The sequence below is a fragment of the Urocitellus parryii genome, chromosome 6, assembly GCF_045843805.1.
Source record: "Urocitellus parryii isolate mUroPar1 chromosome 6, mUroPar1.hap1, whole genome shotgun sequence".
NCBI lineage: Eukaryota > Metazoa > Chordata > Mammalia > Rodentia > Sciuridae > Urocitellus > Urocitellus parryii.
Genome location: NC_135536.1, coordinates 173446722 through 173462226, shown reverse-complemented (window position 1 = coordinate 173462226; position 15505 = coordinate 173446722). Strand labels below are relative to the sequence as shown.

Below are 15505 nucleotides of genomic sequence, written 5' to 3'. Positions count from 1 at the left end.
CGCATGGGGGATGGTTTTACTCATAGACCAGTCAAGACCATCTCTTCAGCTGATGTCAGTCCCCAGACTGCATGGCTGCTAATCAGGGAGGGACAGGGATGGAGTGGGTGTTGCATCCCTGAAACTGGGCTAGACATTGCTGGGGGGCACCAGCAACCATTCCCACCTCCCTGTAGGGTGCCTTCCAGATGCCTGGGAGGAGAGCTGACTTCATTTCCCAGGCTGCTTTGCGGCAAGGTTACTAGTAGTGAATTAACTTCTGCCAGTTGGACGCGCTCCCATGAAAGTTGGATGGCAGAAGTGGGCAGGGACCGTATTCCTACGGCTTTTGACTCTTGCTACTCTGAGGATGGCCCTGGAGATGCTGCAGAGCTCTGTAGCTGCATTGCAGCATTGAGCCACAGCACAGTGGGGGATGGGAGATGGCCACCCAGCCAGTGGCAGGGGCTTCCCCATCTCTGGTGCTGACCAGGGATGCGGACCCTGTGTTCTCGTGTGTCCTGTGCTGTGGCCTTGAACTCAGAGTTGCGTTGCAGACTCCCCTCTGTTTCTTATTGTGGAAGGGGAAGTAGCTCTCCTGGCTACAGGACTTCTGATGTAGAGTTCTGGATGTCCAGCTGAGGATGTTACATCTGTCAGTTCAGTTTAGTCAGCAGCCAGTTCCTTGTATTAAACATTTTCTGCTTCAAAGGGATCTCATACATGCATATAAGACCTGATCTAGAGTGGTTTCCCTTCCCTGCCCCTAAAATAAATAGAATGGAAGCAACAGCTGATTAGGACGGTGTGCAGGTCAGAGGGCTATAAGTGGAGGGCTGAAGAATACAACAGGTGCCCTGCCCCTCAAGACCCCATTGGGGACTGGAGGTGGCCCCACATCTGCTATTATTATTATTATTATTTTATGTGATACCATTACCATTTATTCTGCTCTTATTTAGCTTTTGTTGTAGTTGTAGATGGACAGCATGCCTTAATTTTATTTATTTATTTATTTTTGCAGTGCCTCACACCTGCGAGGCAAGCGCTCTGCCACTGAGCCCCAGCCCCAGCCCTACATCTGCTGGTGGCAACACCTAGCACACTTCTCAGGGAGCAGCACCTGTCTTGAAGTGTGTGAAGGGCACCAGGGCGAGGGGTTAAAAAGTGAGTGCCCTGCTAGAAAAGGAGGAACCCCAAGGAGGCCCAGCAGAGGTGTAGGTCCAGCCTGGCATTGGCCAAACACCCCCTCAAGGCACACGGGCCCAACTTCTTGGTGAGCCTGTGTTGGGACTGGGGGCTAGTGGCCAGAGATTGTGGTCCCACTGAGGTTGTTTTTCTGTTTGTTTTTGGTGTTTCTAGACTCAAACCAGGGCCTGAGGCACACCAGGCAAGCACTCTACTACTGAGCTTCAGTGAAGTTTTTTAGTAAGGCAAGGACAGATTTGTATCTTGAAAGATCCACCAAGAATCTGGTTGTTCGACAGCTTCCTGAACTTTTGGTGACAGGTAGCTCAAAAGCTTTAGGGGCATCTTGCCGGTTTTAGTTGACTGCTGAGCCAAAGCCAACAGTTTTATATGCCTGCATTTGCTGCACGCCTGACCATATACATGTGTGGATCTGGGGATAAAGTGGGGAAGAAAATGGGTTATCAACGGGCTGTCAGGCACAAACACGCCCACCGCTGGCTTTGTTTGTCAGGTGCAATTCAAACTGCAGTTGTTGGAGGGGAGACACACTCTTTCCAATTAGTCACAGGCTCCACCGTTCCCTAATGTCTTCCGGGGACTGGCTTCATTCACTTGTTGTTAATGTGGCTCTTGAACCCTTCTTTGAAGTATATTTGGGATTGAGAATGCCTGGGACTTGCACACGCAGGGAACCCCAGGTGGCAGCTACAGGCTGGTCAGTTTCCAGAGAGGGGGAATGGAATGGGAAAATCCAGCTCTCTCTCAGACGCCCCTACCCCACAATCACAAGATCTGGAGGCGCTGGCAAGTGGCCAAAGTCCCTTTAATATCCCTGAATTGTGTTACAAGTAATACTGCTGAAGGTGGGCAAGGGATGAGGGTCTGGGGATGAGTTGGAGGGGGAGGGAGGGGGAGCGCCAAGCGCTCATACAAAATATGGCCAAAAGGCTTAGCATGCATGGAAAATTATTGCTGTCAGAAGTTCCTATTTACAGGGTCAACACCCTCCATAATTGCTTCTGCGACCCCTCTCTCTCCCACCATCCCCGCAGTCTCCCTTCCCGGGGGGCCTGGAGCAGGACAAAGCTCCGCCCACCTCTCTGAAGCCCTGGAGAGGGGCCCCTGCAGCTGGGGCCGCGCCAGTCTCCACCCTCTTTTGCGGCTAGAGAGGGGGAGGGGTGGGAGAGTCCAGGACTCGCCCGCAAGCTGGGCGCAGAGCGAAGGGGGCAGAGGCGTGTGCTTAAAGCAGAGGGCGCCAGGGCCCGTGCGCGTGGAGGTGTGTGCTTCGGTCCTCACGCGGGCATGCAAAAGCGCGGCGGAGGAGGTAGTGGCAGCCAACGGGCGGGCGGCTGGCAGCCCTAGGCCCTCTGCCCGGGAGAGTTGCATAGACGTGGCCGGGAGAGAGCGCTCCTCCCGGGGAGCGGGCCCCAGAGGGGTCCGGGGCTCAGTCGGTCCCTGGAACCTGGGGTCCCTCGAGAAGAGGAATAAATAAGAAAACGAGGAGGCTCCTCTCTCCGGGCTCCCTGGGGCAGGAGTGGAAGACTCAGGAGGGCGGGGACCTGCCCCGTGACAGGATCTCCTGGTGCCCCCTGCCCGCCCCTCCCTGCCAGTTGAGGGTCAGCAGGTTCCCCTCTCATTCTGGGGCCCTCTTCCTTATTGAGTGCAGGCTCTGATGAGGGTGGGGCTTCTCCCGAGACCAGAAGGGGTGTGTGTGTGTGTGTGTGTGTGTGTGTGTGTGTGTGGTGGAGGGGAGGGGAGGGGCAGCCTTTGCTGTCCCTTTCCTTGCCTGGTTCCCTGACCCCCCAGTCCAGCTGGGGAAGTCAGACTGTCCCTGGGTGAGGCCAAGAGATAAATAGAATAATAAATAGATAAATAAATAGATAAATAAATACACAAATAAATAATTGGAAGGGCCCAGCTGGACAAAGGTTGGGGACGTTGGTGAGGCGTTCCAGGCGTCCCCCATTCCGAAAATAAGGAGGGGTACCTGTAGTCCTGGGGATGGAGGAAAGTGCTCAGAGAATCTGGGGAGTGGGTAACTCCAGGCTGAAGCCCAGGGAGGGGTTGTCCTGGGGACATGGGCTACATGAGGGGGCAGGGCCCTGAACTGCCCCTCAGGTCCGCTCTAGGTTAGGTAAAGTCAGGGAATGAGAGCTCTAGAGGGAGGGGATCCGGAGAGAGCAGGAAGTGGGGATGAGTGGTGAGGACCCCCCCCCAAGATTAAAGGTGAGAAATGGAAGGGGTGGGGGTGAGTGAATAGCTAGATCTCAGGCCCTGGCATGGAGGGGATGGAACAGACTGAGACCCAAAGGAGGGTTCTCAACCTAGATCCCCAGGTGGAAATACACGGGGAGACCCAGCAGAGAGGCCCAGGGCATGGCCTGGGGTTGACTGTGTTCTTCCGGGCCTGAGTTAATGTGATTAGGGGAAACTGTGGCAAACGTGGGTGGGTTTAGGCCTTCGATTTGGGGACTTCAAGAGAGGAATGGTCAGAGACTTTGTTGAGAAGAAAGGTCTGAAAGAGCGGTGCAAGGTCTGAATGGGGACCTGGGAGACTTGCGGACCTGGTGCCTGAGTTGGGAGCCTTGAAGGCGGACAGTGGAGTCAAGGTCCAAGCGGTGACAGGAAAGGATGGTATGGATAGGGCGCGCTGGGGGAGACAGTTCCAGAAGTGAGGTGTGAGTTTGGGGGCTGAAGAACAAACTTCCGGGCCAGGATGGGGGTCGCCGCGAGGGGCGTGGGCAGGGAAACGCAGCTGGGGGTTGGAGAGGGCGCTGCGGACGCAGGTGGGGGGCCCGGGGCGCGTGGAGAGCAAGTTCCGGCGCCCCGGCCGGGCGAGAGGCTCAGCTGGCCGGGCCAGCGGGGGGCAGCGGGGGAGGCTCGGCACCCTTGACGCAGGCGGCCTCGCAGTGCTTGTGGAGGTAGGACTTGAGCGCGAAGCTCTTGTCGCACTGGCGGCAGCGGTAGTGCTTGAAGGCCGAGTGCGTCTGCATGTGCGCACGCAAGTTGGAGCGGTCGGCGAAGGCCTTGCCGCAGTGCGCGCAGCCGAAAGGCTTCTCGCCGGTGTGCGAGCGCATGTGGCCCTGCAGCAGCCAGGGCCGCGAGAAGGCCTTGCCACACACGCCGCACTTGTGGCGCAGGTTGTGCGTGAGCACGTGCATGGCGAGCGCGGGCATGGACACGTACGCCTTGCCGCACGTCGGGCACTTGCGCGCCAGCTGGCTGTCCAGGCTGCGGTGCGTCTGCTTGTGGCGGCTCAGGTTCGACGACGTGGCGTACGTCTTGCCGCACTCGGCGCACGCGTGCCGGTGCCCGCCGCCCGCCGGCGCCCCCGTGCGCCCCGCGCGCTCCCCGGCGCTCCCGGCGTCCCCCGCGCCCGCCGCATCCCCGCCGCTCCCGCCCCGCCGCCGTCGCGAGCGCCCGTCTGAGATGAAGAAGGCGTCCATGGAGTAGCTGTCGGTCACGGCCGCCTCCCCGCGGAAGTAGCGCGCGGACAGGCTCGACTGCGGGCTTTCGGGGTCGCTGTACTCCTCCGGCGCCGCGGGCGGGTACGCGGGCTCGGCCGGCGCCAGCTCCAGGCCTGGCTTCTGGTCGCCATCGTAGCTGCTTGTGGGCAGGCAGTGCGGGACATAACCTGGAGGGGCGAGAAGTGAGAGGGATGTTGAGCCGGAGGCCCCGGGGGAAGGCTTTCCCCTTTGACCCGGTCCGTCCCGGCGCCCCCTAGCTCCGAGACCCCGTGGCTGCACTTGGAGAATGATGGCCGCTTTTAAGACAGTGTCGCACGCTTTGAAGGTAGTTATTACACCACTTTGCAGGTGAAGAAACTGAGGCAGAGACATTCAATCGGTCTAAACTAACAGCAGTGAGAGGTGGAGCCAAGTTTCAAACCCTGTGTTCTCTTTGTCCAAGAACATTCTGCTTTTCCAGTCTTATAACGTCTATGGATTTCAGCTTTCCCACCCAAACATGGTGCATGCCTGTCGTTACAGCTACTCTCCAGGCTGAAGCGGAAAATCACTTTCGCCCAGGAGTTCCAGGCCAGCCTGGAATTACAAGTTTCACTTAAAAACTTTCCAGCGTCGTTGGAAGGACCAAGTAAATGATGGCAGTGAAGGTGTCCTGTATGGAGCCCTAACTGTATGCCAGGCTCTGCCTTGATGCTTTACATATGTTAACTTATTTAATTGCCACAGGAAGTAGGTATTATTAGAGCCCCCATTTTACATGTAAGGAAATTGAGAAAGCGCACACAATAATTGCTATATAAATGTTAGCTATTATAATTATGCCTTTTACTTGCTTGAAAAAGTGACTTCGCTGAAGACTATTTAATTGTCTGCCTCCTGCTCTATGCTTTGAGCTTCCCAGGGCTGGATCTGTGCGAGCAGTCACTGGCTCCCAGTAGGTGTGCCATGACTAGGTGTGGCATAGACCAATTGCACTCCTTTGAGACCCACTTCCTGGGCTTGCTGGAGGATTCACAGGGGGTCGAGTGTGTGGCATGTAATAGCTGTGGCATAGAGGGAACCTCCTTGTGTTTGCTCCCAAACCTGCTCTACCCTGCGCTCTAGAAGCCTTCCTGAGCCCCCATGACAATCGCCTCCCCCTCCTCCTGCCCTTGGCTGGAGTTGGACCAGAAATCCTGTCTGTCACGTGTTTGAGTGACTGGTGGATGGGCAGGCTGGCTCTTCCCTAGGGGATTCCATAGGGGCTTCTGGAGGACAGGGGCCACCTCCGCTTGTTTCTGCCTCAGGTGGCCTTGCCTGGTCCACACCTTCCCTGGGCTCCCTGGAGGGTTTCTGGCAGGCGTTGAACAAACTTATCATCCTGGCACTTAATTACCCAGCGTTTCCCTTTGTCCTTTTATTACAGAGAACAATAGAAGTCGGGACCCCTTTCTGAGGTTCTGCAGCTGGGGAGTGGCAAATCCCATTGGACCCTCTGCATCTGACCCCTGCGATCTGTAGGGAGCAGGTGGGAGACTTGGGCTTTGTAATCCTGAGGCCCGATTCCTGTGACCTCCAGACTTCCGCTGGGCCTCTAGTCACGGGGCCTGGCTGACTCAGCCTTTAGGGTTTTGCCTCTTGTTTGGCATTTGGGTGGGCACGGGGCAAAGTCTCCCCGGCACTGAAGGTGAGGGTGTGCTCTTATCTTCCCCGTCCCTTCAGCAACTGGTACAGGGCCCTATGCTTAGAGGTGGCTGTGGGCTGTGGCATGGGTGACTCAGGTGCAAGGTGCTCTGTGATCAGAAGCGAGGTGTGGGCAGTGGTGGTGGCAGATTTTAATCCAAGGGGGAGGAGGTGCTCAGCTCCCAGAGCGTGCATCAGGTTCGCTTGGGACTGGGTTGAATGACTGCCAGGCCTCCAGACCCCCTCCTCCTCCTGAGTCCTCTTGCATGGTAATCACCGAAGGTGGTGACCGAGCACACACTGGGTGCCAGGCTTCCTTCCCATCCCCACCCAGGTCACCCCAACAGACCTTATTTACACATAAGGAACCTGAGGTACAAGTGGCGGTGGTCCTTACGCCCAGGTGCACTGCTCCCCCTGAGGTCCTGCACCCCTGGAGGTCCTGAAGAAAGGTCTGTGACTCAGCTGCCACTTACCATGAGGGACCCAGCCAGTGGGCATTTGATAAGTATTTGAGGAATGAATGATAAAGGCTTGCCCGGCAGCCCAGCAGGGTCTGCTGTAGGGAGGACAGGTCTGCACCTCACGTGGCCTGGGCCATCGAAAGGTGAGGACGACCTGGTTCCCCAACACAGATTCTATCTAGGTGATGACCTTGGGCGAGTCCATCTTTCTGTGCTTTGGGGTCTTTTTTCTGGAAATGAAGAGAGTATGGGATCCGCTCGGAGGCCGTGAATGATCATGTGGCCCGGGCTTTGCACTGTTCTATTATTAAAGAAGAATGACATATTGGTGAAGAGCACGACTTTGGTGCCAGACTGCCTGGATTGAGTTCTGGCTTTACCATTCCCAGCTGTGTGACCTTGAACAAACGATTTGCCCTCTGTCTGCCTCTACCTTTTCACTAAGGAGTCCCCCAGTGAACAAGCAATAAGTGAATAATACCGACGCTCCAAGGACACTACGTGTCACACATGAGTGCGTTCTCCTCTCCTGACCCTGCCATTTTACAGATGAGAACCCCAAGGCGCAAGGAAGTTAAGCAACATGCCTAGGGTCATGCAGCAGGAAGTCAGAGCCAGGACTGCAGCCCCTTGCCTGGCTCCCAGTGACCCACAACACATGTCAGCTATTACCAGTCACAGTGACAGTCTCCCCGGCTGCATGTCTGTGCTTCAGTTTTCTTGATGTACACTCTGATAAACCTGCTGATGCTCTCTGGGCCTGTTTCCTCCTCCAGAATGGGTCATTTCCTCCCTCCCATGCTAAAGAGAAAACTTCTGGTACACAGGAACTCCTGAACCTTGGGGCCCTCACTAGAATGAGTGTGCGGCCCACGGCGCCCTCTGCTGGCAGACGGCAGCACTGCAACTCCTTACTCCTGATGCTGATGCTATAGAACTAGGGGCGCCTCAAAACAAGCCTCAGGATGGCCTTCAGGGCAGACCTGATTGCCCAGTGGCTGAGAAGTTTGACATGGGTTGGGGGCATCATATGCAAGTTTGGTCATGTTAGAAGGTGCTTCTAACTTGCTTTGAGGCTGACCAGGTTGCTTATCCTCTCTGGGCTCAGTCTGCGGGAAGAAGGTTGGGGTGCTCTAAAGACTTTCTGCATTGTGGATGAATCAGTGATCCCCTGTGTCCTCTCCACTCCCTGCTCCTTCAACTCGACTTCATTTTTCTCAGATCCACAGACATCTCCCTGTGTGTGCTTGAGCAAGTTCCTCAATCTCTGCTTCGTACGTCTGTATAAGGGAGTTCCTAACAGGACCGGATGAGTTAATGTGGGTAAAGTGCTTCGTACCAGGCCAGGCCCATAATAGCTATTCCTCTCAAGCTGCTAGGATCAATATTATTTATACATTTTCTGGTGACATCCTAATCTGCCAGAGAGTAGGAAATACACAGAGGTATCTCAAGCTGCTCTGTGACTGTGGAAAGCCACTTCTCTCTGGGCCTCAACCCTGGAAAATCCTTTAGGACACTCTAAACCATGTTCTCCCCCGTGCATGGAATACAGACAGGTTTGGGGTGCTTTCTCTGTCTCAGGAGTGACTAGAGGGCTGAGCTGCCTGTCTCCTGGCTGCTAGGTTGAGACAGTTCCCTTTTGTTTGGGTCCTAATAGAGGCCCAGAAGAGCTGGGACTCAAAAGAAGGGAGACCTGGCTGTCACCCTGGCCCATGCACAAAGAACCCTAGCTGTGAGACCCTTGGCAAGTCATGCTGCCTCTTTGGACTGAAATTTCCCATTTGAGAGATGGTTACTGATTTACACCTGTTATGTAGGGGCATGGGAAGGGCTCAGAAACACAGAGACGTACACATGTGACCTGAGAATGACTTTGGTTTTTCCTGCCCAAGAGTCTTGATGTTTTAGACTGAAGATCAAGAATCCATTTATGGGGCTGGGGTTGTGGCTCAGTGGTAGAGCGCTTGCCTAACATGTGTGAGGCCCTGGGTTCGATTCTCAGCACCACATATAAACAAATAAATGAATAAAGGTCCGTAAATAACTAATGAAATTTTTTAAAAAAGAATCCATTTATATATAATCTATATGGCCAAAGGAGTTCTGGAAAAGGAAATCTATGAAAATCAATGTTCTGGGTCCTCTGCAGACACTGTGTCATTCAGCTGCTCTGCCCCCTGGATGGGAGTGGGAACCTGTAACAGATCCTGGGACCACCTGCCTTCTAGCTAGCTCCAGCCCTCCCTGTGCACCATGCACCATGCTGTACTGCCCCAGAGGCCCAGGGAGGGTACAGCCTGCTGGGGAGGGAAGGTGGTATCCCGCGGGGCGGTGGGGTGTTGGAATAGGGAGAAATTGTTGTTCTAGAAAGTGCTCCAGCACCCTGTGAATTTTTGTAAATAATATTTAACAGTAATGACTCACAGTTATTGAGCACATACTGTGTGCAGGGCTCCCTGCTAAGTGCTTCATGCACATGAGCTCAAGTTTAAGATAGGTCTTCCCAGGCCCTTCTGCCGAAGCCCAAGCCCAGAGAGGGCCCTTGACCTACCTCAGGTCATACAGAACTTCTCACCAGAGTCAGGGTGGCCTCCTTTTCCTAATGGAGCCAGCCCAGGGCTCCTTTCCCCAGTATCTCCCTGCCTCCCAGGGTGCCAAGCTGCCTGAGGCAATCTCCAGCCCCATCCCTCCCTGTCCTGATGGGCAGGAAAAGAGAGGGGCCCAGTGGGAGAGCGCTTCCCAGGTGGCCTGGTTTCCTGAGGAGGCCTGGCCTGCGCTGGGGGGCCATGGGGGCTGCTGCATGGGTATATTTAGAGCTGCTTCTTGCTGTGCCAGGGCCTCGGGCCTCGAGAATTAGCTCCAGCCAGCTGAGCAGAAAGCCAGGTCTGTCAGCAGCAAAGCCGGATAAAAATAGTTTCTCCTGTCTGCTTGCAGAGCTGGGCACAGGGGCCGGTACCTCCCCCTCCCCTTGTTATAGCATCTTTGTTCCCGGTTCCCTGGGCGCTGGACCAGAAATGACACCCACCTCCTCCAAAGGCCTGGCAGCTGGTGCATCTGCCCACAGGGAGGGGTCCCTGGGTCTAGGGAGGCAGGTGCAACCTGACCAGGGCTATGGGGCTGTTGCCCACTGACCCACACCCAGGGAGCTTCTAGAGAATTCCAGGACCCCTCCTCATGTCCTCCTAACCTTCTGGTATTCCCCATATTCTGGTCTTTCCTGTGACCCAATTCCTGTGGCCCACAGGGAGGTCCCTAGCTCTGCAGGAACCCATAGAAAAGCCTTTCAAGGGGCCTGGAGATGGGAGTGAACCTCTCTAGGTCTTGAGCTGCCCGGCTCTGGGTGGAGGAGCAGCTTCCTCCGCCCCTGGGAGCGTCTCTGGCTGGCCTCTGCTGGGCCTCCTCTAGAGGATGGGTGTGTGGCAGTGCCCCACCTCTTCTGCAGGCCTCCTGCTTTCTGCCCTGCCCTCCCTCTGCCCCAGGAGGGTGCCGTGGCGGGGCACTCCACACCCTTGTTACCCAGAGGCTGCCGGAACACTTTTCTCCAAGGGAAACCGCAGCTGGGGAGGAGGCCAGAGGTCTAGGGCCTCACGGTGCCCAGCATCATCTCACTGTGCTCCCGGAGAGCCTCCAGGCTGAGGGGTCCCCAAAACACACGGGGGAAGCACCCGCAGGAGAGGTGGGGGGGAACACCTATGCTCTGGTGATTTGGGGTACCCTCGATGCCTAGTTTTGCCTCTGTTGGGTGCAGTGCACCCTCCCAGCCCTCCGGCCCTCTGCCCACTGTGTGTGTGTGGGGGGGGGTGGCGGGGGCTGGGCCTTGGGGATGTCAACTGCTGGCTGTCATAAGGGACTCTGGGCACTCTCCTGATCTCCCTTCAGAATCACAGGCTGAGACTGTCCAAGGTGGGGCAGCTCAGTGTGGGCCTGCAGCATCTCCCTCGGAACCTCAGGCTTTGGGGACCGTGGGCCCCCATATCCACAGTCCCACTGAACCCTGCTGGGTCGTAAGAAAGTCAGACTTCCACGCCTCCAGAAAGAGCTGTGAGAGGTCATGTTCAATTGCTCAATTCCGTGAGAGAGAAACTGAGGCTGGGGCAGGGAAGACTGGCTAAGGCCACCAAAGCTAAGACTAGTCACAGTCAGGCTTGACGATGAATCTGGATATGACCTTGAACTGGAGATTGGACCTGGATCTTGATCCCAGACCCAAAAGGTTGACCTGGACCAATTCCTAGACCTTGAAACTTGAACTTGGACATGGAGTTTGCCCTGGATACCACACTTGTACCTGGAACTTCAGACCCTGATCTTGGACCTAGACTTGGGGCCTGGTCCTTGACCTAGAGTTGGACAAAGACATAGGACCTGGACCTCAGATCTGGTTTGGGATACTGGACCGGATGTCGGATCTGGACTTCCCACATGTCTTTAATCTGGACCTTAGATCTGGACCAAGATGAAGATGCCAGCGGCCTGTGGTTATAGAGGACTCTGGTGGCTCTGCTGTGTGTCCTCAGGCACCTCCCCAGCCTACTCTGGGTTACCCCTGCCAGAGGATCGGGGCAGCCCTTTTGCACCCCTGTTCCCCACGTGGACTTCCTCAGGTAATGTGCAGTAACCGGGGCTCCTCAGCCTGCTCCCAAGCCTGGCCTGGAGCGACAACTCGGCGCCATCAAGGGGAGTGAGAGGCAGCCGGTGCTGGTGTGATGTGGTCAGCGAGACAGACCCAGGGGTAGAAGCGGGAGCGCTCCTCGGCCTGCTGGGAGGCTTCCTGTGGCTGCAGAGGGCAGACAGCTGCGCTATTGGATTGGCATTGATCCTTCCTCTGCCTGGGTCGGGCGCGCTGAGAGGGTTTGGGGGTAGGGGAGCGCTGGGGTGCAGAGGGAGGGACCCTGACTCTCAGCTGGAGTTCAGAGTTAAGTGTGAGGGTGAGGCGGAAGTGGACGCTCTAGGAGATGTCCTTTTCAGGGGGGTCGTGGAGACCACTACACACAGTGTCATGAATGGCCGCCTTCTGGGGGTGGTGGAGGGCCCCACATCACCCTGGGGGGAGGCTGGGCTGTGAGGAGGTTGGGCTGGGTGGAGGCGGAGGGAGGTGCGGTGGGGGTTGGAGGATACGGGTTGGCATCTCAAAGGCAGACTGCTCAGAATCTCCAGGGGAGGAGAGAGGAAGCCAAGGGGCCTTGGGGGCAGGGGCAGGGGAGGAGCCCGGGGGGCAGGGAGACCGGAGGCTTCGCATTGGAGGGGACAGGGACGTTGGATCTTGCCCCTCCTCCTCAGGAACTCCGCAGAGAGACCCAGAGCTTTCTCCACTGGGGGCATGTCCCTTCCTATTTTGAGGTTCTGTGGGTTTGGGGGCAACCCGGAGTCCAGATACACCTGCGGTGCCTTCCGCCCAGCCAGGAGGCGGAGGCTGAGGAGGCGGGCGTGGGAAGGCGGAGCAGGGCGGGCCTCAGGGTGTGCGCGCCTGTGCGCCTGTGTGGGAGGAACCTCCAGGAATTCTCCAGCAATCCCGGGGGCTCCTGGAGCTGGGGCACACCTCTTTAATTTGGGGTCCTGCATCTTTATCAGTTAGGAACCTGAGGTCCCTCTACCTGCACTCTGACAGCTCCCCCCTACCCCCCACCCCAGTCGGTTCTCCTCCCACCAGCCTCATCCTGACCCTGCAGCCGGAGCTGCAGGAAGGGCTGGTAAGAGGATCTTTCTAATAACTGGAACTATCTCCAGCCCCAGCCCCAGGCCCTCCCCCTCCCTCCTCCCCTCCCTCCTCCCCTCCCCCTCTCCCTCCGCTCCTCTCCCCTCCTTTCTCCTTGTTTACCCAGCACACTTACACACGCTGGGAGAGAAAAAAACGTCGGCTCAGCAATTTTTCACACTTCCCTCAACCGCTCAGCAAGGTTATTTCCGGCAGAGCAGAGACAACAGGGCCACCAGGAGCCAGCGGGGTCTCCAAGGACCCCCAGAACCCCCCACCCCCACCCAGCCATGGAGCGACGGGGGCCTCACTGCCCAGTCTGGCCACACCCCAGGAAGGGAGATGCCCCTGAAAGCAGGACGAGGCGGACCCTGTGTTTCCCGGTCTTACCTAGCCTTGAGCCCCCCGCCCCCGCCCCCCCACTGACTGTCCCTAGCAGCCACAGCTGAGGTGGCCAGGTCAGAGTGCCTGTCCTCACTGTGGGCAGCCTGCTGAGACTAAGAAACTAAGAAAAATGTCGGGTTGCAGAAACTCTGCCACCCTCAGCCAGGGGCATATGTTCCCAGAGCCCCAAGGGAACCTGACAATGGCCTCCCAGCATTTGGTTAGGTCCTTGTCCAGGTGTCTGTAGTGTCTCTCACAACCACACTTGACCTTCACAGAAGCTGAGCTCGTCAAAGTTGGAAGGATGTTTAGTGCATGACATCCAAACCCTTTCACTGCCGGGGAGGCTGAGAACCAGAAAAGGGAAGACACTTGCCCAAGGTCACACAGCAGGTGAGAGACCTAGAGTCCAGGTCCCCTGTGTTTCAGGCTAGGCTATCCGGCCAGTCTAAGGATTCCCCAGAGGCGGGTGAGTTGGTCTGGAGTCCTTTGGGGGAAAGGGGTTCAAAGATAAGGGGTTCTGGGGTGTCAAACCTGAGGGAATCTCGGCAGTAATACCACTGTCCCACCCTGCTTCCTACCACTCATTCGGGGCTTCCTTTCAAAACCTGTTTGGACTGAATTCAAGGCCAAGCATTCTCCAAGGAACAGCCCACAGTTTTGGCTTTGCGTGGGAAATTCTCCGAGCTTCTCTGGGTTTCCTCAGCTGGCATAGGGGTAGAACCAAGGGGACCTCAGTGGGAGGGATACCGGAGCTTTGTGTCACCCCTAAGGGATCCATATTCATCTTGCAGATATTTCCATTTCTACCAGCTCCCGGTACATACTCCCCAGCCTTGGCATGGCCCCAGGTCCACCCTCTGTCCTACCAGTCTCAGCCCAGCCATGTCCCTCAGCTTCTGCCTGCCACCCCATGGAGCCCAGAGCCAAGAGGAGAGTAGAATAAGGGGTGTGTGGCTAAAGAGAAGGGGGATGTGTTGGGTAGCTGGGGGAGCCCAGGGGCTGGGGGGCTGAAGCTGTGTCCTTGATCACTCCCTAACTTCTTTGACCTTGGTGAGGTCACAAGGCCCTTTGCCCAGCACCCTCTCTCTACCTGGCTTGGCAAAGTGTGGGAACATGAGCAAAGTGCTTGGAATCCCGAGGCAGGGGGCCCCCACCCTCCAGGATGCCTGTCTTTGCCATCTCAGCATCCTTCATCCCTAGCCCTTCTCTCTCTCTCTCTCTCTCTCTCTCTCTCTCTCTCTCTCTCTCTCTCTCTCTCTCTCTTTCTCTCTCTCTCTCACATACACACACACACCCCAAAGCTGATGCCACACTTGATGTCAGTTCTGTCACTACCAAAGTGACTCCTCCTCTCCAGGCACCTGCCCTGGAGGGGGCCATCAGAGGGGAGGCCTTTTGTGATCCCCTTGATGGAGATGGGGGCCCACAGAAACAGTCTCCTCCCTAGCCTGCAGAGATCACCCCCTCTGCGGCCAGGATGACCTCTCTCGTCCCCCAAACCCTTGTCCCTGCGGGAACTTGCTGTAAGAAGGGGTGGGGGTGGGGCAGGCAGCGGGGGAGGCTCACGGGGAGCAGCCGGGCTGGCTCTGGAGGGGGCAAGAAGCTGGCGATGGGGAAGGAGTGCAGCTCAGGGGACCAGGAACCACTTTGGGGGAACCCCTCCCAGAAATCCCCTCTTCTTTGCAGTCCCTAGGACAGCCCAGCCTTTGGCAGGCGTGTGGCTGAGGGTAACAAAAGAGTTATTTAGAGAGGGGGTCTGAGAGCACTCGCCTGGCATCACCAGGGGGAGCAGGTTTGAAGGAAGGGGGTGCATCCAGCCACCCCCAGGGAGTCGACCCCACCTCCTCGGGGATTGGTAGTCCAGGCCCCTTTACTTTCCCCACCGGGAGCGGGCAGCCAGCTGGCCTCCGTCCTCCCACGGGGAGGGGGTACCCTCAAACTGCCTTGTGCAGGAGCCCCCCAGCACCGGCGGTCCTGAGCTCCCCGTCTGTCCGCAGTCTCCCATCGGCCCCCTCACTCCAGCCCGTTCCAGGGCCACAACTTTCAAAGTCCCGGCTGGCGCGTGGCTGTGGGATGGGCCGACCCTGTGACTTTCCCTTTGTACGACCTGGCCCCAGCCCCGCCCGCCCGGCCCTCGGCGAGTCCGGGAGGCGCTGGCGGCCAGAGCGATCTCCTCCCGGGGTTCCCTGCCGCGCGCGCCCCTCCTCGCGTCCAAGTTGGGGAGGGCCGAGCTCCCTCCGCTCTCCCCGCCCCCGCCCGGTCCCACTCACCGTTGTCCCCGGGCGGCCCCCGGGCGCCGGGCAGCACGTAGGCAGTCTCCAAGGGGTGGTAGGTGGGGGCCGGCCCCCCGCTGCACTGGAAGCCGTCCCCTTTGATCTTCTTCACCAGGAAGGAGCGCGGCATGGCGCAACTGGCGGGGGGCTCGGCGGGGGGCACTGGCGCGGCCCGGTGGGGGGAGGCGGCCGGCGGGCGCGATTGGCTGTCCGCGCGGTTTCAGCACTGGACAGCTCCCGGCGGGCGGGCGGGCGGCGGGCGGGCGGCGCTCGGAGCCGGCCCCGGTGGCGGCGGCCCCGGCTCGGCTCGGGCTCCCGCTCGGGCTCGGCGGCGGCGGCGGCGTGCAGACAGGCGGTCGCTGGAGCTGTGCTCAGCACTCCGGC

The 15505-nt window shown here is 57.7% G+C and overlaps 1 protein-coding gene across 1 annotated transcript; it reads right to left on the bottom strand.

Annotated features, from left to right (window-relative positions):
* Nucleotides 1–4013: 4013 nt before the first annotated feature.
* Nucleotides 4014–15251, bottom strand: Scrt2 (scratch family transcriptional repressor 2). Its single transcript, XM_026402166.1, has 2 exons — nucleotides 15119–15251; nucleotides 4014–4804 (listed from the first exon to the last, which is right to left on the bottom strand). The coding sequence occupies exons 1-2, from the start codon at nucleotides 15249–15251 to the stop codon at nucleotides 4014–4016; spliced, it is 924 nt and encodes a 307-aa protein (XP_026257951.1).
* Between the last annotated feature and the right edge of the window lie 254 nt (nucleotides 15252–15505).